Genomic DNA, 27,632 nt, shown 5'->3' on the forward strand with positions numbered 1-27,632 from the left:
ATTGTACTGTAAAATTTTACTGATGCTAATGTTAAACTTGTTTTGCTCACTCAGTAGCCTCTGAAGAAAGAAAAAATTCAAAACAGAAAAACAACTGTCTTGTGATATGCCTGAGTATAAACTAACTTTTATATATTCAGAGATACCTTTATATATTCGGAATTACATTTATTATATTTATTATGTATTTGTATATTCATATATTCATATTTATATATTCATACTCATATTTATATATTACATAATTACATTTTTACTTTCAAATGTAATTACATAATTATTATATATATATATATATATATATATATATATATATATATATTAAACCTGTGGCTTCATAAGTATTCTGTGTCTAAAACCAAGACAACTTAGGGATGGGGAGCCTAGACTTCTCAACACAAAGGGTCTTTTGGTGTCTACGACACAAGCATTCACAAACATTCACTGGTGAAACTATGTGACATTTTAAATGAAGAATAAACAGTTTGGTTTTATAATAAAATTGGCTCCTGGAATCTAAAAATTGAAATTCATGGAACTTTAAATTTCCATCTGTCAACACTGAAGCAAACAGGAGGCACAGTGCCAAAGTGATCATGCTTACCTAGAATATTTACCTGTGATGCGGAAAAATTATTTCCCATAATTTTTGTCGAAAAGCCCACAAAGAATAAATATTTGATTGAATTTATGTTTAAACATCAGACTCGTATATATATATATATCAAACCCGAGGCAATGTAAGTATTCTGTGCCTAAATCCAAGACAGCTGTGTACAGGGAGACTAGATTTCTCAGCACAACGGGTGAGTAGTGCTCTGTCTTTTGGTGTCTACGACACAAACTTTCACTGGTGAAAATGTGTGACATTTTAGATGAAGAATAAACAGTTTAGTTTTTACAATCAAATCCAGTGGCTCCTTGAATCTAAACATTTAAATTCATGGGCCATTAGATTTCCATGTGTTAACACTGAGGTATACTCGAAGTATTGGTATGAAAAGGCATTAGTCTTCTTTCCCCAACACTTCATCTGTAAAATGGCATGTCGGTACAATTAAAATGAAACTCGACAGTAGAAAATGTGCTCTTCATCAATATACAGTATGTACTTTCTGTAGAACTGCATTAATTTCATAAAACTCTCACATGTGTGTTTCATCGTTCTTACCTCTCCAGGTATTGAACTTCTCAGCTGTTAACCAAGTATGAAGGTCGTTCAGAAGGCAGGTTATGACTAAAAAGCTGATTCATTACCTCTGTGTATGTGTATTGTCAGTAATTTACATCTGTTCCAATTCTAGAGCTAAGTTTGAATCTCATTGTCTTTCTAGGTTGGCTTGTTATTTGCTCTACTGCTCCCCCTGTTGGTGGAATCTCTTTCTGTCACCACGGCTGCGAAGAGCTGTTCAGAGGGAAAAGCGGGGAAAGAGAAAAAATGGACAGTAGGTTTCTAAGTAGACTCAACTTGTAATAGGTTTTACATATTTTTATATCTAACTGTTCACAGGTTCTGAAAAAAAATTAAATTCCCCCTCCCCCACTCTCTCTCTTTCTCTCTCTCTCTCAGGTGATTCAGAGGAGGATGGATGGAACATTGAACTTCTACAGGCCCTGGGATCAGTATAAGAAAGGCTTTGGTAACCCTGACGGAGAGTTTTGGCTGGGTATGTTAAATCTTAGATGAATATTATAAACCAGTCTCAATATACTGATACCTGATCTTCTGACCAGGAAGAAAAAAAATATACACACACACACACACACACACACACACACACACACACACAGACACATATATATACATATATACATACATACATACATACATACATACATACATATATATATACACACACACACACACACACACACACACACACACACACACACACATATATATATATATATATATATATATATACATATATATACACAGACACAAACACACACACACATACACAATGGAGACTGCTTATAGTGATCACGTCTGTCCTGGTGAAACTGATCGCTATGAGCGGATGATCATTATAACCGATATTTTTGCTTTTTCTTCATTTCTCATGCAGACTGCCATCGAGTTAACATTTATTATAATTTATTGCATGAATATAAAGTAATGAAACAGACAGCATCGCTATTTGCGGAATTTTATGGACTATATATATTTACTATATATATTTACACACAACAATTTATTTTTCTTCTTTGGATACATTTGTGTATGGAGTTTTGTCAAATCTGAAAGTTTCACTGACACTTGATGTCCTATCAATCCAGGACTGGAAAACATCCACCAGCTGACCAAGGGGAAGAAGTTTGAGCTGAGAGTAGACATGGAAGATTTTGATGGAAAGACGGCACATGCCCAGTATTCCTCTTTCTCCGTAGGCTCTGAGAGAGATGGTTACAGACTGCATGTTAGTGGATACATTAAAGCAAAGGCAGGAGATGCAGGTAAGAAACAGAACGTGCTGGTTTTTGACTTTTTACATTACATTTACATTACATCTTCTCAACGGAACGAAAGAATCGATCTTAAATGGATGGTGTTTGGAAAATTCATCGTGATGGAGAATTTGTGACCGTGACTCAGTGAGTCATGTGACTGTGACTCAGTGAGTCTGGTATTTCTGGTACATCTTCCTGTTCCTCTGCTGTTATTTTATGTGTTGTCTCTTAGTCTTGCTTTTACTCCTACGCTTTATTCCTCTGATCCATGTAGACTTGTACTGGTCAATCTTTATTCCCCTGATCCATGTAGACTTGTACTGGTCAATCTTTATTCCTCTGATCCATGTAGACTTGTACTGGTCAATCTTTATTCCTCTGATCCATGTAGACTTGTACTGGTCAATCTTTATTCCCCTGATCCATGTAGACTTGTACTGGTCAATCTTTATTCCCCTGATCCATGTAGACTTTTACTGGTAATCTTTATTCCTCTGATCCATGTACACTTGTATTGGTCAATCTTTCCGCCTGGACTGGAAAGGACTTTGGGCCAACTCCTGTTGTTTTTAAATGTGCTATAGAAAGAAAAGTGACCTGACTTGACTTGTCTTCTCTCACTCAGGTGACTCTCTCACATTCCACAATGGACAGAAGTTCTCCACTTTTGACAGAGACCAGGACAAGCAAAGCAAACAGAACTGTGCCAGAAGATATCTTGGAGCATTCTGGTATAAACACTGTCACACTGCTAATCCCAATGGTGTGTATCTGTGGGGGAAGCATACCACTCATTATGCAATTGGTATAAATTGGTATCACTGGAAAGGTTTCTCTTACTCACTGAAAAAAATAAGCATGAAAATCAGGCCAGTGGCGTAAACACAGCAGGACCTCTGTGATGTCATGAGAGGACCTCTGTGATGTCATGACAGGACCTCTGTGATGTCATGAGGTGTGCACGTTTCTTAAAGCAGCGTGCACCTCTGGCTGTGTACTCACCATGGTCTCGCTCAAAAATCTCCCCTATCTCTGTCACTCCACATCTCCTGGCCAATCAGAGCTTAGTGCTCCGTTCTGTCAAATCATTAGCCACCTCCTCAACTAGCTCATGATCTGTGTATCACACCCATCTTATTGTTGGACATTTGCTCATCAGTACTCTCTGAGGAAATGCTCCTGGTTGGTTTTTGTCAGTGGCAAAGTCTCCCACCTACAAAAGTGTCCTGAGCTGGAATGGCCCCTGTTCTTCTTTATTGAACCTTGACTCTTTACTGTTTTCTGACTTAGTTTCTGAGTTGCATTAAAATTTCAATTTGCATCGAAAGTTTGTCTGAGTTTGCATTCTGTCTCTTTAAACTCATCTGTTGAGATCATTTGCCTTGTGTCTTTAAAAAAATAGAGAGGAGGTAACCCTTTGTTTTACAGTCTGCTGATTGGCAGGTATTAACTAGGAAATGAGATGGTGGGAAAACACAGTTATTAGGACAGGAAGTACTACAGGAAGTCAAGTCCAGTCACTTTTATTTCTATAGCACATTTAAACACAACAGGAGTTGGCCCAATGTGCTTTCCAGTTGAGGCAGAAAAATGATCAATACAAGTGGATAAAAGGATTAACTACAGTACTACATCATTTCCTGGCAAGTACACAGAAACCTACTCCGACACTAGATGGCAACAACCCTAACCTTAAACCTAACCCTGACCCTGACCCTAACCCTAACCCTAACCATCTAGTTTCCTAGTAGGTTTCCGTGTTCTTCCTAGAAAATAACTTAGTTCTTACCATACATTTCTACTGGGTACTTTCCAAATAACTTTATTTTGTTGCCTTCTATTCAGCTTTTTTGGCATTTTCCTAATAACTGTATCTTTATTATTCTAAGCATTTAGGTTCTCATTTAACCCTTATACTTTAACATTATATTACATTAATACATTAATACAATACATTATGTACATTACACACACACACACACACACACACACACACATATATATATACATATATATATATATATCTCAAGCCTGAGGCAATGTAAGTTCAACATTCAAGAGATTCTAGATTCAACTTTCAAGACTCACTTTATTGCCCCAAACTGTAGGAACCTTGGCTACATCCACAAAAAAAAACCATTCCACATACATAAAAGACAGAGTAAAATCCATACGATATGCAAATATGCGTTTGCTGCAGTGTCTGATTGGCTGCTGTGTGATGGGGTGTGTTTTTATTGTGATGACTGACACTCCTGTACAGGGGAAACACACACACACACACTCTGTGCAGCTGAAGTTAGAACTAGCCTGACTCATACAAACTGCACGGAAGGCAAGAGGAGTGAGACAGCATCCATCCCTGCAGTCTACATACGATCAGGCTGTGCTAAGGGAAAGACAACAAGACAATAACTGATGCATCTCATGTTCTATACACTGAGTACCAGCCACTGCCATCAGGGAGGAGGTTTAAAATACCACGGTGTCGTTTGAATAGGTTTAAAAAACGCTTTTATCCCTACTTCAGTAAAACATTTTAAATGGCGGCAGACATAACAGGGATGGAATCGATATGACCGTTTTCCAGCTGTAGCGTCTCTCTGCACTTTTCTGGCATAACAGCTTTTATCTATTGATTGGTTTATCTATTTATCTATTTTTTTTTACTGTATGTTTTGATTATTATGTTCTTAGATATGTTTCTTGGTCCCTTGGTAGCTGTTTTACTCTGTCTTTTATGTATGTGGAATGTTTTCTTTGTGGATGCAGCCAAGGTTCCTGCAGTGTGGGGCAATAAAGTGAGTCTTGAATGTTGAATCTAGAATCTCTTGAATGTTGAACCTAGAATCTCTTGAATGTTAAATCTAGAATCTCTTGATTGTTGAACTTACATTGCCTCAGGCTTGATATGTATATATGAGTATGTATGTGTAATTGTTACGTGCGGCGCGTTTGTGTGTGTGTTTGCATCTTGCTGCGTCATGTGTTTTGTTTTTCTCTCTCGCTCCTCTCGCCTGTCACCTGACACAGGGATCCAGCGGTGGCGCGAACAGCTGCCACTCCCCACCTGGCCTGGTGTTGCGTCCCACCTCCGTGTTCCCAGCCAGCCAACCAAAGACGGAGCACCCCTCGTCGGATGGCCAACCGGAGATGGGGCGCGGAAATTTAAAGATGCCAGTTGTTAGCTGTGGTAGATTTTCGGTCTCGTTTTGCGTTCGCTTGTGCTCTATTGTATTATAATTACTCGCTGTATATCGTGTTTGACTGTTGTTATTGTTGACTACGGATTTGGATTACGGATTGGTTTTGGTTGCTTTCGATTGGCGTGGGGAGAAGAACAGGTAAGAAGGAGATCCCCGCGCTAGGAGTAAACTGTGTATAGGGGTTAGGTTAGACGCGGGTGCCACTATTGTATGTTTTGTTTTGTAGGCAGTGAGTGTAGTTAGGTTTATTTTGGCTCTGCCACCTTTTTAGTTTCTCGTAGTTACGTGTGTGTTTCCGTAGGCAGTTAGGGTGGTTTCTGTTATATTTCGTTCATTCTTTTGGCACCGTCTGTAGTTCTCTCCCCTCTCCGTGTTCAGGTGTAAATATTTCTGTATATATATATATTCTTGTAAATATTCTTTTGTCACTTTGTAAATATCTTTAATACATTGCACTTTTTTTGTTGTACATTGCTCCCGTGTCCGTGTGTTTTTCCCCTCGCACCGTCCCAATCCGACACTGGTGGTGGGTTTCTTTATGCTATGTCCCTGCTTCATACCCCTAGACCCAACTCACCATCCGGGACGTAACAGTAATGTACATAATGTATTAATGTATTAATGTAATATAATGTTAAAGTATAAAGGTTAAATGAGAACCTAAATGCTTAGAATAATAAAGATACAGTTATTAGGAAAGAAAAAAAAAACTGAATAGAAGGCAACAAAATAAAGTTATTTGGAAAGTACCCAGTAGAAATGTATGGTAAGAACTAAGTTATTTTCTAGGAAGAACACGGAAACCTACTAGGAAACTAGATGGTTAGGGTTAGGTTTAGGGTCAGGGTCAGGGTTAGGTTTAAGGTTAGGGTTGTTGCCATCTAGTGTCGGAGTAGGTTTCTGTGTACTTGCCAGGAAATGATGTAGTTCTGTAGTTAATCCTTTTATCCACTTGTATTGATCATTTTTCTGCCTCAACTGGAAAGTACATTGGGCCAACTCCTGTTGTGTTTAAATGTGCTATAGAAATAAAAGTGACTGGACTTGACTTCCTGTAGTACTTCCTGTCCTAATAACTGTGTTTTCCCACCATCTCATTTCCTAGTTAATACCTGCCAATCAGCAGACTGTAAAACAAAGGGTTACCTCCTCTCTATTTTTTTTAAAGACACAAGGCAAATGATCTCAACAGATGAGTTTAAAGAGACAGAATGCAAACTCAGACAAACTTTCAATGCAAATTGAAATTTTAATGCAACTCAGAAACAAAGTCAGAAAACAGTAAAGAGTCAAGGTTCAATAAAGAAGAACAGGGGCCATTCCAGCTCAGGACACTTTTGTAGGTGGGAGACTTTGCCACTGACAAAAACCAACCAGGAGCATTTCCTCAGAGAGTACTGATGAGCAAATGTCCAACAATAAGATGGGTGTGATACACAGATCATGAGCTAGTTGAGGAGGTGACTAATGATTTGACAGAACGGAGCACTAAGCTCTGATTGGCCAGGAGATGTGGAGTGACAGAGATAGGGGAGATTTCTGAGCGAGACCATGGTGAGTACACAGCCAGAGGTGCACGCTGCTTTAAGAAACGTGCACACCTCATGACATCACAGAGGTCCTGCTGTGTTTACGCCACTGGCCTGATTTTCATGCTTATTTTTTTCAGTGAGTAAGAGAAACCTTTCCAGTATTTCCAAGTTATACCAATTGCATAATGAGTGGTATGCTTCCCCCACAGATACACACCATTGGGATTAGCAGCGTGACAGTGTTTGTACCAGAATGCTCCAAGATATCTTCTGGCACAGTTCTGTTTGCTTTGCTTGTCCTGGTCTCTGTCAAAAGTGGAGAACTTCTGTCCATTGTGTTCTGTGAGAGAGTCACCTGAGTGAGAGAAGCCAAGTTAAGTCAGGTCACTTTTCTTTCTATAGCACATTTAAAATCAGCAGGAGTTGGCCGAAAGTCCTTTCCAGTCCAGGCGGAAAGATTGACCAGTAAAACTCTACATGGATCAGAGGAATAAAGATTACCAGTAAAAGTCTACATGGATCAGGGGAATAAGGATTGACCAGTACAAGTCTACATGGATCAGAGGAATAAAGATTGACCAGTACAAGTCTACATGGATCAGAGGAATAAAGATTACCAGTAAAAGTCTACATGGATCAGGGGAATAAAGATTGACCAGTACAAGTCTACATGGATCAGAGGAATAAAGATTGACCAGTACAAGTCTACATGGATCAGAGGAATAAAGATTGACCAGTACAAGTCTACATGGATCAGAGGAATAAAGATTGACCAGTACAAGTCTACATGGATCAGAGGAATAAAGATTGACCAGTACAAGTCTACATGGATCAGAGGAATAAAGATTGACCAGTACAAGTCTACATGGATCAGAGGAATAAAGCGTATGAGTAAAAGCAAGACTAAGAGACAACACATAAAATAACAGCAGAGGAACAGGAAGATGTACCAGAAATACCAGACTCACTGAGTCACAGTCACATGACTCACTGAGTCATGGTCACAAATTCTCCATCACGATGAATTTTCCAAACACCATCCATTTAAGATCGATTCTTTCGTTCCGTTGGGAAGGTGTAATGTTTGTAAAAAGTCAAAAACCAGGACGTTCTGTTTCTTACCTGCATCTCCTGCCTTTGCTTTAATGTATCCACTAACATGCAGTCTGTAACCCTCTCTCTCAGAGCCTACGGAGAAAGAGGAATACTGGGCATGTGCCGTCTTTCCATCAAAATCTTCCATGTCTACTCTCAGCTCAAACTTCTTCCCCTTGGTCAGCTGGTGGATGTTTTCCAGTCCTGGATTGATAGGACATCAAGTGTCAGTGAAACTTTCAGATTTGACAAAACTCCATACACAAATGTATCCAAAGAAGAAAAATAATTGTTGTGTGTAAATATATATAGTAAATATATATAGTCCATAAAATTCCGCAAATAGCGATGCTGTCTGTTTCATTACTTTATATTCATGTAATAAATTATAATAAATGTCAACTCGATGGCAGTCTGCATGAGAAATAAAGAAAAAGCAAAAATATCGGTTATAATGATCATCCGCTTATAGCGATCAGTTTCACCAGGACAGACGTGATCACTATAAGCAGTCTCCATTGTGTGTGTGTCTGTGTATATATATATGTGTGTGTGTGTGTGTGTGTGTGTGTGTGTGGGTGTGTATATATATATATATATATATATGTATGTATGTATGTATGTATGTATGTATGTATATATGTATATATATGTGTCTGTGTGTGTGTGTGTGTGTGTGTGTGTGTGTGTGTGTGTGTGTGTGTGTGTATTTTTTTTCTTCCTGGTCAGAAGATCAGGTATCAGTATATTGAGTCTGGTTTATAATATTCATCTAAGACTTAACATACCCAGCCAAAACTCTCCGTCAGGGTTACCAAAGCCTTTCTTATACTGATCCCAGGGCCTGTAGAAGTTCAATGTTCCATCCATTCTCCTCTGAATCACCTGAGAGAGAGAGAGAAAGAGAGAGAGTGGGGGAGGGGGAATTTAATTTTTTTTTCAGAACCTGTGAACAGTGAGATATAAAAATATGTAAAACCTATTACAAGTTGAGTCTACTTAGAAACCTACTGTCCATTTTTTCTCTTTCCCCGCTTTTCCCTCTGAACAGCTCTTCGCAGCCGTGGTGACGGAAAAAGATTCCACCAACAGGGGGAGCAGTAGAGCAAATAACAAGCCAACCTAGAAAGACAATGAGATTCAAACTTAGCTCTAGAATTGGAACAGATGTAAATTACTGACAATACACATACACAGAGGTAATGAAGTAGCTTTTTAGTCATAACCTGCCTTCTGAACGACCTTCATACTTGGTTAACAGCTGAGAAGTTCAATACCTGGAGAGGTAAGAACGATGAAACACACATGTGAGAGTTTTATGAAATTAATGCAGTTCTACAGAAAGTACATACTGTATATTGATGAAGAGCACATTTTCTACTGTCGAGTTTCATTTTAATTGCACCGACATGCCATTTTACAGATGAAGTGTTGGGGAAAGAAGACTAATGCCTTTTCATACCAATACTTCGAGTATACCTCAGTGTTAACACATGGAAATCTAATGGTCCATGAATTTAAATGTTTAGATTCAAGGAGCCACTGGATTTGATTGTAAAAACTAAACTGTTTATTCTTCATCTAAAATGTCACACATTTTCACCAGTGAAAGTTTGTGTCGTAGACACCAAAAGACAGAGCACTACTCACCCGTTGTGCTGAGAAATCTAGTCTCCCTGTACACAGTTGTCTTGGATTTAGGCACAGAATACTTACATTACCTCAGGTTTGATATATATATACGAGTCTGATGTTTAAACATTAATTCAATCAAATATTTATTCTTTGTGGGCTTTTCGACAAGAATTATTTACCGCATCACAGGTAAATATTCTAGGTAAGCATGATCACTTTGGCACTGTGCCTCCTGTTTGCTTCAGTGTTGACAGATGGAAATTTAAAGTTCCATGAATTTCAATTTTTAGATTCCAGGAGCCAATTTTATTACAAAACCAAACTGTTTATTCTTCATTTAAAATGTCACATAGTTTCACCAGTGAATGTTTGTGAATGCTTGTGTCGTAGACACCAAAACACCCTTTGTGTTGAGAAGTCCAGGCTCCCCATCCCTAAGTTGTCTTGGTTTTAGACACAGAATACTTACGAAGACCTGTTAAATAATTTAAATTTGGACTTCATTAAGGGGTCCTTATTTTCTTGGTATGAGGACGGCAGCGTTCACCACTATCAAAGGACACAGTGATGTCATTTAGAACTTAACCTTACCTTTACTTTCAGCCACACCGCCCTGCCTTACAGAGCATAGACTTATATATTCAGGAATTATAGATATATATACACACACACACACACACACACACACACACACACACACACATATATATATATACACACATATATATAAATACATACATACATACATACATGCATACATATATATATATATATGAGTCTGACGTTTAAACATTAATTCACTCAAAATTAAGCTCAGGGTCTGTCCCACAGTGATGTGTCTTTGTGATGCAAAACCCCCAAAAAACAGGAAATATCAGATCAGCTGAAGTATGTGAATTTAACACAGCGATCTGGGCACAGTTATGTGACATGCTGAAATAACCCATTTAAAACCTGACATTTGGCTGGTGGCATAACTGAGATCAGTGTGTGTGACTGTCATTTTGGTCTTTACTGTTTGATGTTTGACTGGGTTTTAGTTGGATTCAGTGGTCTTTTGTTCTGTGACTACACTTCAGCTGGAGACAGATCCAGTATCTGGATCTGGAATTTAAATGCTAATGGAATTTAAATGCTAAATTGTAAATTGTATCTCTACAGTTAAGATTCAGTGATGCTGCGGTGCTATCACGTTTGCGTTTTCTCACGGAAACGCATCTCTAGTGTACAACATTAACATATGTGTATAATTAACATGATATCAATATTTGAGTTTTTAAATAGCATGGTTATTGTCAATACCGGTATATCCTGACACCCCTATTCTGGATGGACGTGCAGACTGGCTTTGCTTATTTAGAACAAACAGGAGTAAACACAAGACTCCCGGGAACCCACAGGTTTCGGGATTCAAAGTTAATGTACACACTTAATGTAAATACACTAACACTTAGTAAACATTGACACTGAAAATTCAATTCCGTCCCACTAAACAAGGGGAAAGTTACTAGCAAAATCACACGCAGCTAATGATTAAACTGCAAGAAAGGAAAGCAGGGAGCAACATGGTCGACCAGCAGAGGGGGAGAGAGAGAACCAGGGCGTGGCAGGTACAGATAAGACAGGGGGAGAGAGAGAAGCAGGGCGTGGCAGGTACAGATAAGACAGGGGGAGAGAGAGAACCAGGTCGTGGCAGGTACAGATAAGACAGGGGGAGAGAGAACCAGGGCTTGGCAGGTACAGATAAGACAGGGGGAGAGAGAGAACCAGGGCGTGGCAGGTACAGGTAAGACAGGGGGAGAGAGAACCAGGGCGTGGCAGGTACAGGTAAGACAGGGGGAGAGAGAACCAGGGCGTGGCAGGTACAGGTAAGACAGGGGCAGGGGGAGAGAGAGAACCAGGGCGTGGCAGGTACAGATAAGACAGGGGGAGAGAGAGAACCAGGGCGTGGCAGGTACAGCTAAGACAGGGGGAGAGAGAGAACCAGGGCGTGGCAGGTACAGGTAAGACAGGGGGAGAGAGAGAACCAGGGCGTGGCAGGTACAGATAAGACAGGGGGAGAGAGAGAACCAGGGCGTGGCAGGTACAGGTAAGACAGGGGGAGAGAGAGAACCAGGGCGTGGCAGGTACAGGTAAGACAGGGGGAGAGAGAGAACCAGGGCGTGGCAGGTACAGATAAGACAGGGAGAGAGAGAACCAGGGCGTGGCAGGTACAGATAAGACAGGGGGAGAGAGAGAACCAGGGCGTGGCAGGTACAGATAAGACAGGGGGAGAGAGAGAACCAGGTCGTGGCAGGTACAGATAAGACAGGGGGAGAGAGAACCAGGGCATGGCAGGTACAGATAAGACAGGGGGAGAGAGAGAACCAGGGCGTGGCAGGTACAGGTAAGACAGGGGAGAGAGAACCAGGGCGTGGCAGGTACAGGTAAGACAGGGGGAGAGAGAACCAGGGCGTGGCAGGTACAGGTAAGACAGGGGCAGGGGGAGAGAGAGAACCAGGGCGTGGCAGGTACAGATAAGACAGGGGGAGAGAGAGAACCAGGGCGTGGCAGGTACAGCTAAGACAGGGGGAGAGAGAGAACCAGGGCGTGGCAGGTACAGGTAAGACAGGGGGAGAGAGAGAACCAGGGCGTGGCAGGTACAGATAAGACAGGGGGAGAGAGAGAACCAGGGCGTGGCAGGTACAGGTAAGACAGGGGGAGAGAGAGAACCAGGGCGTGGCAGGTACAGGTAAGACAGGGGGAGAGAGAGAACCAGGGCGTGGCAGGTACAGATAAGACAGGGAGAGAGAGAACCAGGGCGTGGCAGGTACAGATAAGACAGGGGGAGAGAGAGAACCAGGGCGTGGCAGGTACAGATAAGACAGGGGGAGAGAGAGAACCAGGGCGTGGCAGGTACAGGTAAGACAGGGGGAGAGAGAACCAGAGCGTGGCAGGTACAGATAAGACAGGGAGAGAGAGAACCAGGGCGTGGCAGGTACAGATAAGACAGGGGGAGAGAGAGAACCAGGGCGTGGCAGGTACAGATAAGACAGGGGGAGAGAGAACCAGGGCGTGGCAGGTACAGATAAGACAGGGGGAGAGAGAACCAGGGCGTGGCAGGTACAGGTAAGACAGGGGGAGAGAGAACCAGGGCGTGGCAGGTACAGATAAGACAGGAGGAGAGAGAGAACCAGGGCGTGGCAGGTACAGATAAGACAGGGGGAGAGAGAACCAGGGCGTGGCAGGTACAGATAAGACAGGGGGAGAGAGAGCACCAGGGCGTGGCAGGTACAGATAAGACAGGGGGAGAGAGAACCAGGGCGTGGCAGGTACAGATAAGACAGGGAGAGAGAGAACCAGGGCGTGGCAGGTACAGATAAGACAGGGGGAGAGAGAGAACCAGGGCGTGGCAGGTACAGATAAGACAGGGGGAGAGAGAACCAGGGCGTGGCAGGTACAGATAAGACAGGGGGAGAGAGAGAACCAGGGCGTGGCAGGTACAGATAAGACAGGGGGAGAGAGAACCAGGGCGTGGCAGGTACAGCTAAGACAGGGGGAGAGAGAAAACCAGGGCGTGGCAGGTACAGGTAAGACAGGGGGAGAGAGAGAACCAGGGCGTGGCAGGTACAGATAAGACAGGGGGAGAGAGAGAACCAGGGCGTGGCAGGTACAGATAAGACAGGGGGAGAGAGAACCAGGGCATGGCAGGGGGGAGAGAAGGTGGTTCCGTCACAATGTCCACTCACTGTTTTTTTTTCCCAGTAATTATCAATTAATATTCCCTTTGTATTCTCACTGTCCCTCCATTCAAAAGATGACTCACATGTGTTGTCGGGCACCATTTGGCTCTGATGAGGTCACCAGTCAACACCAACACCAACTGCTTAATGAGTGTCACGGCTTTTCCACAGACTCACGCCATTAGGATGAGTGGAGTGACAGGTAGCGTACAGCCTCCACACAGCACAGCCAAGTCTCCACACAACACAGCATGGCACAACCCCCACACAACACAGCACAGTCTCCCCACAACACAGCACAGCACAACCCCCACACAACACAGTCAATTCCCCACACAACACAATCAATTCCCCACTCAACACAGCCCATTCTCCACACAACACAACACAGTCTCCACACAGCACAGCACAGCCCATTCCGCACACAACACAGCACAGTCTCCCCACAACACAGCACAGCACAACCCCCACACAACGCAGTCAATTCCCCACACAGCACAGCCCAGTCTCCACACTACACAACACAGTCCAGGGTTAGGGTTAGGGTCAGGGTTAGGGTGGTAGATGAGGGGGGCTTGGCTGGCAGCTCATCAGAGAGCTGACCTGTAGCCCAGTGGAAGGTCGTCAGAGAGCAGCTAAAAGGTTGAGACTAGGGTGAAGTACGCGTGCGTATGTGAGTGTGTATGAGTGTGTGTGTGTGTATGAGTGTGTGTGTGTGTGTGTGTGTGTGTGTGAGTGTGTGTGTGTATATGAGTGTATGTACGAGTGTACGTGTGTGTGTTCTCTAACAGGCAAGTGGTCAAGGAGTATAATGCATTTATGTCATTCGGCTCAACGGACATGTATAGTTGTGTATCATCAGCATAGCTATGGAAGTTAACATTGTGTTCTCTGATGATCTTACCTAGTGGTAACATATATAGTGAAAAAAGAAGGGGACCAGGACAGCTTCCTCGTGCAACACCAGAGGATATGTCATATTTCTTTGACACATGATCTCTAAGACTAACATAAAATTGTCTCCCTGTAATGCATGTTCGGAACCAGACTTGGCCTGCTGTGATGTTCCAGTACAGATAAATCATTTGGAAAGTAAAACACAAACTGGTGGCCAGTTAAACCATTTAAAACTTGATCTGTCAGCTGAGGCTGAGCGACCAGAGACCTGAGAAGACTAAAATCCAGTCAAAGGCCTTGTGACGTTACAATCCAGTCATTTTTTTTAAAAAGGGTCGATGGTTCCCTCTGCTGGTGAGACCTCATACTGCAGCTCAACATTTGTGCCGTGACATGCTTTATTCTGTAGCTTAGTTCTGTATTTTTTACTAACTGGTTCTCATGATTGGGTGGGGTTTCTCTTTCTCTGTTTGTGTGTATCTCATGACTGTTTGACCTCAGGGTCGTGAATATCAGAGCTGTCGTGGAAAAGCTCTCGGGTTGAGTTCTAAGCTAAGGACGCATCAGAATACTCCCATAGCTCCTGTAAACTTTCCAAAACCAAGATTTACTGCACCTTCTAAAAACTGTATATGTATATGGGGTGGGGGGCTCAGTGATGTGTATGTCTGGCGTTGTCTGGTTGGACGTGGTGCTGACTGATCACTCTTTGGGGGGGGCGGGGAAGAGGGGCGGGGGGGTGAGGGGGGGTATTGGACGCTGCCAACTTGATGAACCCGGGACACCTTTTATGAAAGGTAGTGTTGGTCAGTTCAGTCTGGGTCTGTGGGAGTGTCCTCTGAAACGTGACCTCACTTCACCCTAGTCTTAACCTTTTAGCTGCTCTCTGACGACCTTCCACGGGGCTACAGGTCAGCTCTCTGATGAGCTGCCAGCCAAGCCCCCCTCATCTACCACCCTAACCCTGACCCTAACCCTAACCCTTCACCTTCCAGAGCCCTGACAGAAACTCTGCCTGCATCGCATGGACATTGCTATTTAAACTGTTGATGGTCGTCATGGGTGACACTGTGTGAGGAATGGACTGTGTTGTGCTGTGTGGGGAATTGACTGTGTTGTGCTGTGTGGAGGCTGTGTTGTGTGGAGGCTGTGCTGTGTTGTGTGGAGACTGTGTTGTGCTGTGTGGAGGCTGTGTTGTGTGGAGGCTGTGCTGTGTTGTGTGGGGGTTGTGCTGTGTTGTGTGGGGAATTTACTGTGCTGTACTGTGTGGAGGCTGTGCTGTGTTGTGTGGAGGCTGTGCTGTGTTGAATGGAGGCTGTGCTGTGTTGTGTGGGGGCTGTGCTGTGCTGTGTGGAGACTGTGCTGTGCTGTGTGGAGGCTGTGCTGTGTTGTGTGGGGACTGTGCTGTACTGTGTCGAGGCTGTGCTGTGTTGTGTGGAGACTGTGCTGTGTTGAATGGAGGCTGTGCTGTGTTGTGTGGGGAATAGGCTGTGCTGTGCTGTGTGGGGGCTGTGCTGTGTTGTGTGGGGGCTGTGCTGTGCTGTGTGGAGGCTGTGCTGTGTTGTGTGGGGACTGTGCTGTACTGTGTGGAGGCTGTGCTGTGTTGTGTGGAGACTGTGCTGTGTTGAATGGAGGCTGTGCTGTGTTGTGTGGGGAATAGGCTGTGCTGTGTGGGGGCTGTGCTGTGTTGTGTGGGGGCTGTGCTGTGCTGTGTGGGGGCTGTGCTGTGTTGTGTGGGGGCTGTGCTGTGCTGTGTGGGGGCTGTGCTGTGTTGTGTGGGGGCTGTGCTGTGTTGTGTGGGGGCTGTGCTGTGTTGTGTGGAGACTGTGCTGTGCTGTCTGGAGACTGTGCTATGTTGTGCGGGGAATGGGCTGTGCTCTTAGCTTTACCTGTCACGCCCTGGTTCTCTCTGTCCCCCTCTGCTGGTCATTTGTGTTACTTCCTGCCTTCCTTTGCTGGACCCTGTTTGTTTAATCATTAATTAGTTTAATCATGAGTTTGCTAATCAAGTCCTCTTCTGTTCTGTATAAAGACTGCAAATTTATCCTTGTTCAGTGGGGTGGAATTGAATCATCAATGTGTCATGTATGCTAAGTTTGACTCATGAAACCTTTAAGTTCCCAGAAGTCTTTGGTCTCATCCTGTTTTGTTCTACTGAAATGAAACCAGTCCATTCTGTACAGCATAAATACTTCAAGTTTTCCCTTGTTCTGTGGGATGGAACTGAATTGTCAACGGGTTTATGTGTCTGAGTGTGTGACGGAGCCGTCTTAGGCAGCACGAGTCAAGTTGGTGGTCAGTGGCTGATCACCCAGTGGATTTATTTACATGCCAACAAAATAAACAGGTAGAAAAAAGAAAAAGAAAACCAAACCAAAACAGTAACATATACACACTATTTACAGAACTCCTGCAAGGAGAAGACAAGACATTAATCCTGCAATGGCTTTCCCCATTATAGCCTCACTCAAGCACAGAATTCACACACTGACTCAAAAAACACGTCTAAACCAAAATGGAAGGCTTTTATAGTTTAAAACAGGACATGATGTAAATGAACTTCCTGTGCAGTCCGTGGGACTTTTACTTTAAGATGCCTAGGCCTGTGACATACGGGGTTCCTTTCCGTCACTGCGGCAACTCTCACACCCGGGAAACATCAAACAGGTCTTACATTTAAACATTCACACAACTTACATTCAGCATCTATGCCTGGACAGCCCAACATAACGTAGCAGTTTAACAGTAATATGGAGATAGTGGAATAGGACAAATTGAATCGTTGGCCAACTCAACGGAATGTTTTGTTCTGGAATGTTTTGACTGCTAACGTTCGTCTCTCTTTCTGATTCTTTTCAGAGCAGTAATGAAGACATTGGACGTCACACACGCAACAAAATCACAACGACAAGGATCGGTGAAGATTTGGCCAGTAATTTGACAAGAGGTTGTACTAAGTGTGTGTGTGTATGCTTGTGCGTGTGAATCCGTCCTCATCTATAACCAGTTCAAGCATACAAACCATCCATTCCTGACAGAGAGTTGACGTGTCACAGTGTGTGTCAGTGTGATTACACTAACTAAATTTAGTGTGTACTCTACATTTGACTCACGAAACCTGTGGGTTCCCGGGAGTCTTGTGTGTACTCCTGTTTGTTCTAAATAAGCAAAGCCAGTCTGCACATCCGTCCAGAACCTCCTTCAGTCCGTGACAATATGGAAATGATGGAATTGCAGGTACGGCTGTTTATCCATCTGTGACAGGACTGTCACTGCAAAAAAATACAGCTCAGCGAACTCTACTCTCCTCTGCTGTTTTCAGATTCCAGTTTCAATGTTGGCCTCCTATGACGTTCCTGTTAAGACTGACCGTTAACACAGACTGTCATAGGCATATGCTGTCGTTGTTTTCTGTGTAACTCATGCGTCATCTCACATTCTTTAACTGTAAAAGTCTTCACCTTCCACATCTCTGTGGGAAGGTGGCATGTGTCGTATGGGCATCGTTTCATTAATTCTGCAATGTGGCTTCACCACCCTGAACACAAAAGTAACATGCAGTTACCGTCCTAAAGTGTCTCAGGAGAGCACTGTACTGCTGCACTCTTCCAGGAGAAAGTCCACTCCAAAAACTCCTCTATGTCCTCACATGTGCAGGGGACTAGTGACTGTGAAAGGGTGTATGGTTAACATCATGTTTAACCGTTTGGTGACTGTGTAAGGATCATCATTCAGGAGGAGATGACTCACATGAGGAGAGCCATGTTTGACCAGGCGTCTTAATTGCGGCTGTTGACCGTGCTGTTGACCTCGGTCTCTGAGATGGTAAAACGGGCGCTAGAACAGAAAAGAGTGAAGATGCTGAATGATAACCATGTGGTTGGAAGGGCTTTTGCTTGGGCTCTTACACACTGTCATAGTGAGGAAGGTATCACACGTTCTCTCTGTAGGGTTGGTTCAGGACGGTGTTTAGTAATTCCGCGTGGGGGCGAGATGGGGTGTGATTTAGCTCTTACTAATTTATCAGGCGTTTCCCTTTATGTATCTCTTGCATGTTTTCTATTTTATGTTTAGTTTTTATTTTATGTTTTATTTTATTTGTTTGCCTAGCTGGGAAATCAAAAACACCAAAAAACGCCGTTTGAACGAGAGTTGTTACGCCCAGCCTAGGGGTACCGAGCATAACAAAAGTGACCCCCCCTTTTTCCTGTACCCAGTGATGACCCGTGCCCACGAATTATAATCCAAAAAGTGATTTATTTACAAAGTGGTAGTAAAAAGCTTCGGGGGTGAGCGCGGCCAAAACAACAAACAAAACAATCTATATTTCCCAAACTAAATAACCTGCTTTCCAAAAAAGAAAAGAAAAGGAAATACAGAAAACTTCCCTAACTCCCTAACGAAAAACAGGAGAAAAGAAACAAAAATGGCTTCACACCCCCTACCACTACCCGAACAGTTAACACGAAAATATTTACAACTATATTACAACAACGAAAATCACATACACACATATAAAGTTTTACACACGATACAACGAATCTTTCTCCCAAAACACATTCAACGAATCTTTCTCGAAACACACACAACAAGTTATCAAATCGCAAACGAACGGGAACGGACACGGACAAAGTGGCCAGGACAAAACGAGAGGCGCCGGCATCTGGGTGGCGCGTCTTTTTAAAACTGGCGCCGTCAACCGTGGGCCAATCCTCGATCGCCACCTGTGGAGCAACACATTACAGAGACATACGGGGGAAACACAGGCAGGGGAGGAAACAGCACCACACACAGGCATGGGGAGAAAAATAACAGCACACAAAATAATACACATTTGACCATTTATGACTCAGGGTCATAACAGAGTGAAACAAGGCACAGAGTGATACGGCAGTTTGACAGGACTGTCTGGGCAGGATTCTTTCCACTGGTTTTCACTAAGTGAATCAATGCACTTTATGAAACCATCAGTTTCCCACAGAGTCTAGGGCTGTTTCCACACTTGAAACCTTTATGTCTGAAGTTGCTTTTGATAAATCTTTGCTGGTATTGCCTGGTTCACACATGCAGCTGATAGGACGAGTGGACTGAAAGATGGTTGAATTAGACAGGCTGTGGTAATTACATGTGAAGTGAAATTACAGCCTTAGGATTTCTGTAGCCTTTTAGCCAATGTTTCTCAATTCAAAAACCAGTCAAACAACAAACAGTAAAGACCAAAATGACAGTCACACGCACTGGTCCCAGATATGCCACCAGCCAAATGTCAGGTTTTAAATGTTTTTTTGTTTTTTTTTTATTTAAGCATGTCACATAACTGTGCCCAGACGGCTGTGTTAAACTCACATGCTTCAGTTGAACTGTTGTGTCCTGTTTTTTGGGGTTTTGCATCACAAAGACACATCACTGTGGGACAGACCCTGAGCTTAATACAGAAGACCTGCTCTTGTAGTAGTCTGCACTTTGATCTAGTCAATTAAGTTATAACTGTTCAGTTTCACGTGTGATCGAGGTTGATATTTGAACAAAGTTCCAAATTTTTGTTTCCTGAAGTTCTCAGTAAGGTTCTTAGTTCAAAAATGATTAGTATTTACTTTCACGTATTGGCATTTATGTTATGATAAAACCAATTATTTCTGTGGAGAAAATCATTCTAAATTTACCAGAATGTCAGATGGGACTACAAATCGTGATCAGATAACCAAGTTACTGGCCATAGACAATACATGGCTGTAGTTGATAAATGTTTTATAAAGTTCCATAATTAAACAAAGAAGAGGAAATACATGATGTGTATCCCAGACATAAAGATTAATATTCACATTTAAACATTTGATAAATGCATGAAAAATACATTCATGTACATTAATGTGCAATGTTTTGCTTTAAAGCACTTTCAGACACTGTCAAGTTTAAAACTCCAGCATCCAGTATATATATATATGTATTTATATATATGTGTATATATATGTGTGTGTGTGTGTGTGTGTGTGTATCCGTGTATATATATATATATATATATATATATATATATATATATATATATATATATATATATGTATAGTTTCTGAATATATCCACTTTTTTCAGCTATTTCAGCTATTTTACCTGTGACGTGGAATATTTACTTTAACAATGAAATACGTCTGGCTTTCTGTGATCTCAAAAGACCATCTAACCATGATTCAATGGCAGTCATCTTTAATGGATTCTGACTCTGTGCCCTTAAGTAAGTCCTTTTGCTTTATAACCCATAATTCTCTCCACAGTCCAGAGAGAATAAATGTTTATGTGGGAATTCATGTTTAAATTAAACATCAGACTCATATATACTGTACATCTCAAACTTCAGACAATGTAAGTCTTCTCTGTCTAAAACCAAGACAACTCTGGATAGGGAGACTAGATTTCTCAACACAAAGAGCAAAGAGTGAGTGGTACTCTGTCTTTTTGGTGTCTAACAACACAAGCATTCACAAACATTCACAAGCATTCACAAACGTTCACAAACATTCACCGGTGAAGCTATGTGACGTTTTAAATAAAGAATAAACAGAATAATTTTATAATAAAATCCAGTGGCTCCTTGAATCTAAACATTTTAATTCATGGGCCATTAGATTTCCATGTGTCAACATTGAAGTAAACTTTGAATTGGTATGAAAAGGCATTTGTCTTCTTTCCCCAACACTTCATCTGTAAAATAGAAAGAACAAATTCATCATGATGGAATTCTAGGGTGCAGTGACCGAACACATTCTTTTCTATAGCATTCAAACAATGACAAGTCCAATGAATAAAATGGACACACCCAAACCTGTAAGGCCATGTAAAGCTGATGGAGGGATGGAGTCTTTTTATCAGTGAACAGAACCTCAGACACATCTCTTCCTCCATCCAACATGTTCCCTCACCTCTCTCTCACTCAGACGTCTCTCACAGCACACAATGGACAGAAGTCCTCCGCTCCAGACAGAGAGTGGGACATATCTGAGGCAGTGAATTGTGGATATTATAGAGCATTCTGGTACGCTGCCTGTCACTCCACTCATCCTAATGGCGTGAGTCCGTGGAAGAGCCGTGACACTCATTAAGCAGTTGGTGTTGGTGTTGACTGGTGACCTCATCAGAGCCAAATGGTGCCCGAGAACACATGTGAGTCATCTTTTGAATGGAGGGACAGTGAGAATACAAAGGGAATATTAATTGATAATTACTGGGAAAAAAAAACAGTGAGTGGACATTGTGACGGAACCACCTTCTCTCCCCCCTGTCTTATCTGTACCTGCCACGCCCTGGTTCTCTCTCTCCCCCTGTCTTACCTGTACCTGCCATGCCCTGGTTCTCTCTCTCCCCCTGTCTTATCTGTACCTGCCAAGCCCTGGTTCTCTCTCTCCCCCTGTCTTATCTGTACCTGCCACGCCCTGGTTCTCTCTCTCCCCCTGTCTTATCTGTACCTGCCACGCCCTGGTTATCTCTCTCCCCCTGTCTTATCTGTACCTGCCAAGCCCTGGTTCTCTCTCTCCCCCTGTCTTATCTGTACCTGCCACGCCCTGGTTCTCTCTCTCCCCCTGTCTTATCTGTACCTGCCACGCCCTGGTTCTCTCTCCCTGTCTTAGCTGTACCTGCCACGCCCTGGTTCTCTCTCCCCCCTGTCTTATCTGTACCTGCCACGCCCTGGTTCTCTCTCCCCCCTGTCTTATCTGTACCTGCCACGCCCTGGTTCTCTCTCTCCCCCTGTCTTACCTGTACCTGCCACGCCCTGGTTCTCTCTCTCCCCCTGTCTTACCTGTACCTGCCACGCCCTGGTTCTCTCTCTCCCCCCTGTCTTATCTGTACCTGCCACGCCCTGGTTCTCTCTCCCCCTGTCTTACCTGTACCTGCCATGCCCTGGTTCTCTCTCTCCCCCTGTCTTATCTGTACCTGCCATGCCCTGGTTCTCTCTCTCCCCCTGTCTTATCTGTACCTGCCACGCCCTGGTTCTCTCTCTCCCCCTGTCTTATCTGTACCTGCCACGTCCTGGTTCTCTCTCTCCCCTGTCTTATCTGTACCTGCCATGCCCTGGTTCTCTCTCCCCCTGTCTTAGCTGTACCTGCCACGCCCTGGTTCTCTCTCTCCCCCTGTCTTATCTGTACCTGCCACGCCCTGGTTCTCTCTCTCCCCCTGTCTTATCTGTACCTGCCATGCCCTGGTTCTCTCTCCCCCTCTGCTGGTCGACCATGTTGCTCCCTGCTTTCCTTTCTTGCAGTTTAATCATTAGCTGCGTGTGAGTTTGCTAGTAACTTTCCCCTTGTTTAGTGGGACAGAATTGAATTTTCAATGCGTTTACACTAATGTTTCCTAAGTGTTAGTGTATTTACATTAAGTGTGTACATTAACTTTGAATCCCGAAACCTGTGGGTTCGCGGGAGTCTTGTGTTTACTCCTGTTTGTTCTAAATAAGCAAAGCCAGTCTGCACGTCCATCCAGAATAGGGGTGTCAGGATATACCGGTATTGATGAGAACCATGCTATTTAAAAACTGAAATATTGATATCATGTTAATAATACACATATGTTAATGTTGTACACTAGAGATGCGTTTCCGTGAGAAAACGCAAACGTGATAGCACCGCAGCATCACTGAATCTTAACTGTAGAGATACAATTTACAATTTAGCATTTAAATTCCATTAGCATTTAAATTCCAGATCCAGATACTGGATCTGTCTCCAGCTGAAGTGTAGTCACAGAACAAAAGACCACTGAATCCAACTAAAAACCAGTCAAACATCAAAGGGTAAAGACCAAAATGACAGTCACACACACTGATCTCAGTTATGCCACCAGCCAAATGTTAGGTTTTAAATGGGTTATTTCAGCATGTCACATAACTGTGCCCAGATCGCTGTGTTAAATTCACATGCTTCAGCTGATCTCTTATTTCCTGTTTTTTGGGGTTTTGCATCACAAAGACACATCACTGTGGGACAGACCCTGAGCTTAATTTTGAGTGAATTAATGTTTAAACGTCAGACTCATATATATATATATATATATATATGTATGCATGTATGTATGTATGTATGTATGTATTTATATATGTGTGTATATATATATTAGTGTGTGTGTGTGTGTGTGTGTGTGTGTATATATAGTTTCTGAATATATAAATGTAAAGCTGTGTGCATATATATATATATATATATAATTCCTGAATATATAAGTCTGTGCTCTGTAAGGCAGGGCGGTGTGGCTGAAAGTGAAGGTAAGGTTAAGTTCTAAATGACATCACTGTGTCCTTTGATAGTGGTGAACGCTGCCGTCCTCATACCAAGAAAATAAGGACCCCTTAATGAAGTCCAAATTATTGCCTCATTCAAATAAAAATTATTTAACGTTTTCGCTTGATTATCTTTGATTGTAATGTAAAATTTTACTGATGCTAATGTTAAACTTGTTTTGCTCACTCAGTAGCCTCTGAAGAAAGAAAAAATTCAAAACAGAAAAACAACTGTCTTGTGACATGCCTGAGTATAAACTAACTTTTATATATTCAGAGATACCTTTATATATTCGGAATTACATTTATTATATTTATTATGTATTTGTATATTCATATATTCATATTTATATATTCATACTCATATTTATATATTACAGAATTACATTTTTACTTTCAAATGTAATTACATAATTATTATATATATATATATATATTAAACCTGTGGCTTCATAAGTATTCTGTGTCTAAAACCAAGACAACTTAGGGATGGGGAGCCTAGACTTCTCAACACAAAGGGTCTTTTGGTGTCTACGACACAAGCATTCACAAACATTCACTGGTGAAACTATGTGACATTTTAAATGAAGAATAAACAGTTTGGTTTTATAATAAAATTGGCTCCTGGAATCTAAAAACTGAAATTCATGGAACTTTAAATTTCCATCTGTCAACACTGAAGCAAACTGGAGGCACAGTGCCAAAGTGATCATGCTTACCTAGAATATTTACCTGTGATGCGGTAAATAATTCTTGTCGAAAAGCCCACAAAGAATAAATATTTGATTGAATTAATGTTTAAACATCAGACTCATATATATATATATATATATCAAACCCGAGGCAATGTAAGTATTCTGTGCCTAAATCCAAGACAACTGTGTACAGGGAGACTAGATTTCTCAGCACAACGGGTGAGTAGTGCTCTGTCTTTTGGTGTCTACGACACAAACTTTCACTGGTGAAAATGTGTGACATTTTAGATGAAGAATAAACAGTTTAGTTTTTACAATCAAATCCAGTGGCTCCTTGAATCTAAACATTTAAATTCATGGACCATTAGATTTCCATGTGTTAACACTGAGGTATACTTGAAGTATTGGTATGAAAAGGCATTAGTCTTCTTTCCCCAACACTTCATCTGTAAAATGGCATGTCGGTACAATTAAAATGAAACTCGACAGTAGAAAATGTGCTCTTCATCAATATACAGTATGTACTTTCTGTAGAACTGCATTAATTTCATAAAACTCTCACATGTGTGTTTCATCGTTCTTACCTCTCCAGGTATTGAACTTCTCAGCTGTTAACCAAATATGAAGGTCGTTCAGAAGGCAGGTTATGACTAAAAAGCTAATTCATTACCTCTGTGTATGTGTATTGTCAGTAATTTACATCTGTTCCAATTCTAGAGCTAAGTTTGAATCTCATTGTCTTTCTAGGTTGGCTTGTTATTTGCTCTACTGCTCCCCCTGTTGGTGGAATCTCTTTCTGTCACCACGGCTGCGAAGAGCTGTTCAGAGGGAAAAGCGGGGAAAGAGAAAAAATGGACAGTAGGTTTCTAAGTAGACTCAACTTGTAATAGGTTTTACATATTTTTATATCTAACTGTTCACAGGTTCTGAAAAAAAAATTAAATTCCCCCTCCCCCACTCTCTCTCTTTCTCTCTCTCTCTCAGGTGATTCAGAGGAGAATGGATGGAACAGTGAACTTCTACAGGCCCTGGGATCAGTATAAGAAAGGCTTTGGTAACCCTGATGGAGAGTTTTGGCTGGGTATGTTAAGTCTTAGATGAATATTATAAACCAGACTCAATATACTGATACCTGACCTTCTGACCAGGAAGAAAAAGAATATATATATATATACACACACACACACACACACACACACACACACACATATACATATATATATGGAGACCGCTTATAGTGATCACGTCTGTCCTGGTGAAACTGATCGCTATAAGCGGATGATCATTATAACCGATATTTTTGCTTTTTCTTCATTTCTCATGCAGACTGCCATCGAGTTAACATTTATTATAATTTATTGCATGAATATAAAGTAATGAAACAGACAGCATCGCTATTTGCGGAATTTTATGGACTATATATATTTACTATATATATTTACACACAACAATTTATTTTTCTTCTTTGGATACATTTGTGTATGGAGTTTTGTCTAATTTGAAAGTTTCACTGACACTTGATGTCCTATCAATCCAGGACTGGAAAACATCCACCAGCTGACCCGGGGGAAGAAGTTTGAGCTGAGAGTAGACATGGAAGATTTTGATGGAAAGACGGCACATGCCCAGTATTCCTCGTTCTCCGTAGGCTCTGAGAGAGATGGTTACAGACTGCATGTTAGTGGATACATTAAAGCAAAGGCAGGAGATGCAGGTAAGAAACAGAACATCCTGGTTTTTGACTTTTTACATTACATTTACATTACATCTTCCCAACGGAACGAAAGAATCGATCTTAAATGGATGGTGTTTGGAAAATTCATCGTGATGGAGAATTTGTGACCGTGACTCAGTGAGTCATGTGACTGTGACTCAGTGAGTCTGGTATTTCTGGTACATCTTCCTGTTCCTCTGCTGTTATTTTGTGTGTTGTCTCTTAGTCTTGCTTTTACTCATACGCTTTATTCCTCTGATCCATGTAGACTTGTACTGGTCAATCTTTATTCCCCTGATCCATGTAGACTTGTACTGGTCAATCTTTATTTCCCTGATCCATGTAGACTTGTACTGGTCAATCTTTATTTCCCTGATCCATGTAGACTTGTACTGGTCAATCTTTATTCCCCTGATCCATGTAGACTTGTACTGGTCAATCTTTATTCCTCTGATCCATGTAGATTTGTACTGGTCAGTCTTTATTCCCCTGATCCATGTAGACTTGTACTGGTCAATCTTTATTCTTCTGATCCATGTAGACTTGTACTGGTCAATCTTTATTCCTCTGATCCATGTAGAATTGTACTGGTCAATCTTTATTCCTCTGATCCATGTAGACTTGTACTGGTCAATCTTTATTCCCCTGATCCATGTCGACTTGTACTGGTCAATCTTTATTCAATCTTTCCGCCTGGACTGGAAAGGACTTTCGGCCAACTCCTGCTGATTTTAAATGTGCTATAGAAAGAAAAGTGACCTGACTTAACTTGGCTTCTCTCACTCAGGTGACTCTCTCACATTCCACAATGGACAGAAGTTCTCCACTTTTGACAGAGACCAGGACAAGCAAAGCAAACAGAACTGTGCCAGAAGATATCTTGGAGCATTCTGGTATAAACACTGTCACGCTGCTAATCCCAATGGTGTGTATCTGTGGGGGAAGCATACCACTCATTATGCAATTGGTATAAATTGGTATCACTGGAAAGGTTTCTACTACTCACTGAAAAAAATAAGCATGAAAATCAGGCCAGTGGCGTAAACACAGCAGGACCTCTGTGATGTCATGAGAGGACCTCTGTGATGTCATGACAGGACCTCTGTGATGTCATGAGGTGTGCACGTTTCTTAAAGCAGCGTGCACCTCTGGCTGTGTACTCACCATGGTCTCGCTCAAAAATCTCCCCTATCTCTGTCACTCCACTTCTCCTGGCCAATCAGAGCTTAGTGCTCCGTTCTGTCAAATCATTAGTCACCTCCTCAACTAGCTCATGATCTGTGTATCACACCCATCTTATTGTTGGACATTTGCTCATCAGTACTCTCTGAGGAAATGCTCCTGACTGGTTTTTGTCAGTGGCAAAGTCTCCCACCTACAAAAGTGTCCTGAGCTGGAATGGCCCCTGTTCTTCTTTATTGAA

General features: G+C 42.1%; 2 protein-coding genes and 1 pseudogene across 2 annotated transcripts; 2 read left to right on the forward strand and 1 right to left on the reverse strand.

Moving 5' to 3' along the window:
- The first annotated feature begins 1,045 nt into the window (after nt 1-1,045).
- LOC115821809 (microfibril-associated glycoprotein 4-like) lies at nt 1,046-3,333 on the forward strand. Its single transcript, XM_030785596.1, has 5 exons — nt 1,046-1,051; nt 1,180-1,206; nt 1,571-1,667; nt 2,281-2,457; nt 3,077-3,333. The coding sequence occupies exons 1-5, from the start codon at nt 1,046-1,048 to the stop codon at nt 3,331-3,333; spliced, it is 564 nt and encodes a 187-aa protein (XP_030641456.1).
- Nucleotides 3,334-7,267: 3,934 nt separating this feature from the next.
- LOC115821810 (microfibril-associated glycoprotein 4-like) lies at nt 7,268-15,598 on the reverse strand (annotated as a pseudogene).
- A 2,156-nt stretch (nt 15,599-17,754) lies between these two features.
- On the forward strand, nt 17,755-27,253 carry LOC115821811 (microfibril-associated glycoprotein 4-like). The gene is made up of 4 exons (XM_030785597.1): nt 17,755-17,775; nt 25,480-25,576; nt 26,033-26,209; nt 26,997-27,253. The coding sequence occupies exons 1-4, from the start codon at nt 17,755-17,757 to the stop codon at nt 27,251-27,253; spliced, it is 552 nt and encodes a 183-aa protein (XP_030641457.1).
- Nucleotides 27,254-27,632: the final 379 nt, after the last annotated feature.

The sequence above is a fragment of the Chanos chanos genome, chromosome 9 (genome assembly GCF_902362185.1).
Source record: "Chanos chanos chromosome 9, fChaCha1.1, whole genome shotgun sequence".
Taxonomy (NCBI): Eukaryota; Metazoa; Chordata; class Actinopteri; order Gonorynchiformes; family Chanidae; genus Chanos; species Chanos chanos.

Coding starts and splice junctions, on each gene's coding strand:
- LOC115821809 (XM_030785596.1), top strand. Junction 1,207..1,570: donor ACTTCTCAGCTGTTAACCAA/GTATGAAGGTCG, acceptor TCTCTCTCTCAG/GTGATTCAGAGGAGGATGGA. Junction 1,668..2,280: donor TGACGGAGAGTTTTGGCTGG/GTATGTTAAATC, acceptor CTATCAATCCAG/GACTGGAAAACATCCACCAG.
- LOC115821811 (XM_030785597.1), top strand. CDS start 17,755: ATGGAAATGATGGAATTGCAG. Junction 25,577..26,032: donor TGATGGAGAGTTTTGGCTGG/GTATGTTAAGTC, acceptor CTATCAATCCAG/GACTGGAAAACATCCACCAG. Junction 26,210..26,996: donor AGCAAAGGCAGGAGATGCAG/GTAAGAAACAGA, acceptor TCTCTCACTCAG/GTGACTCTCTCACATTCCAC.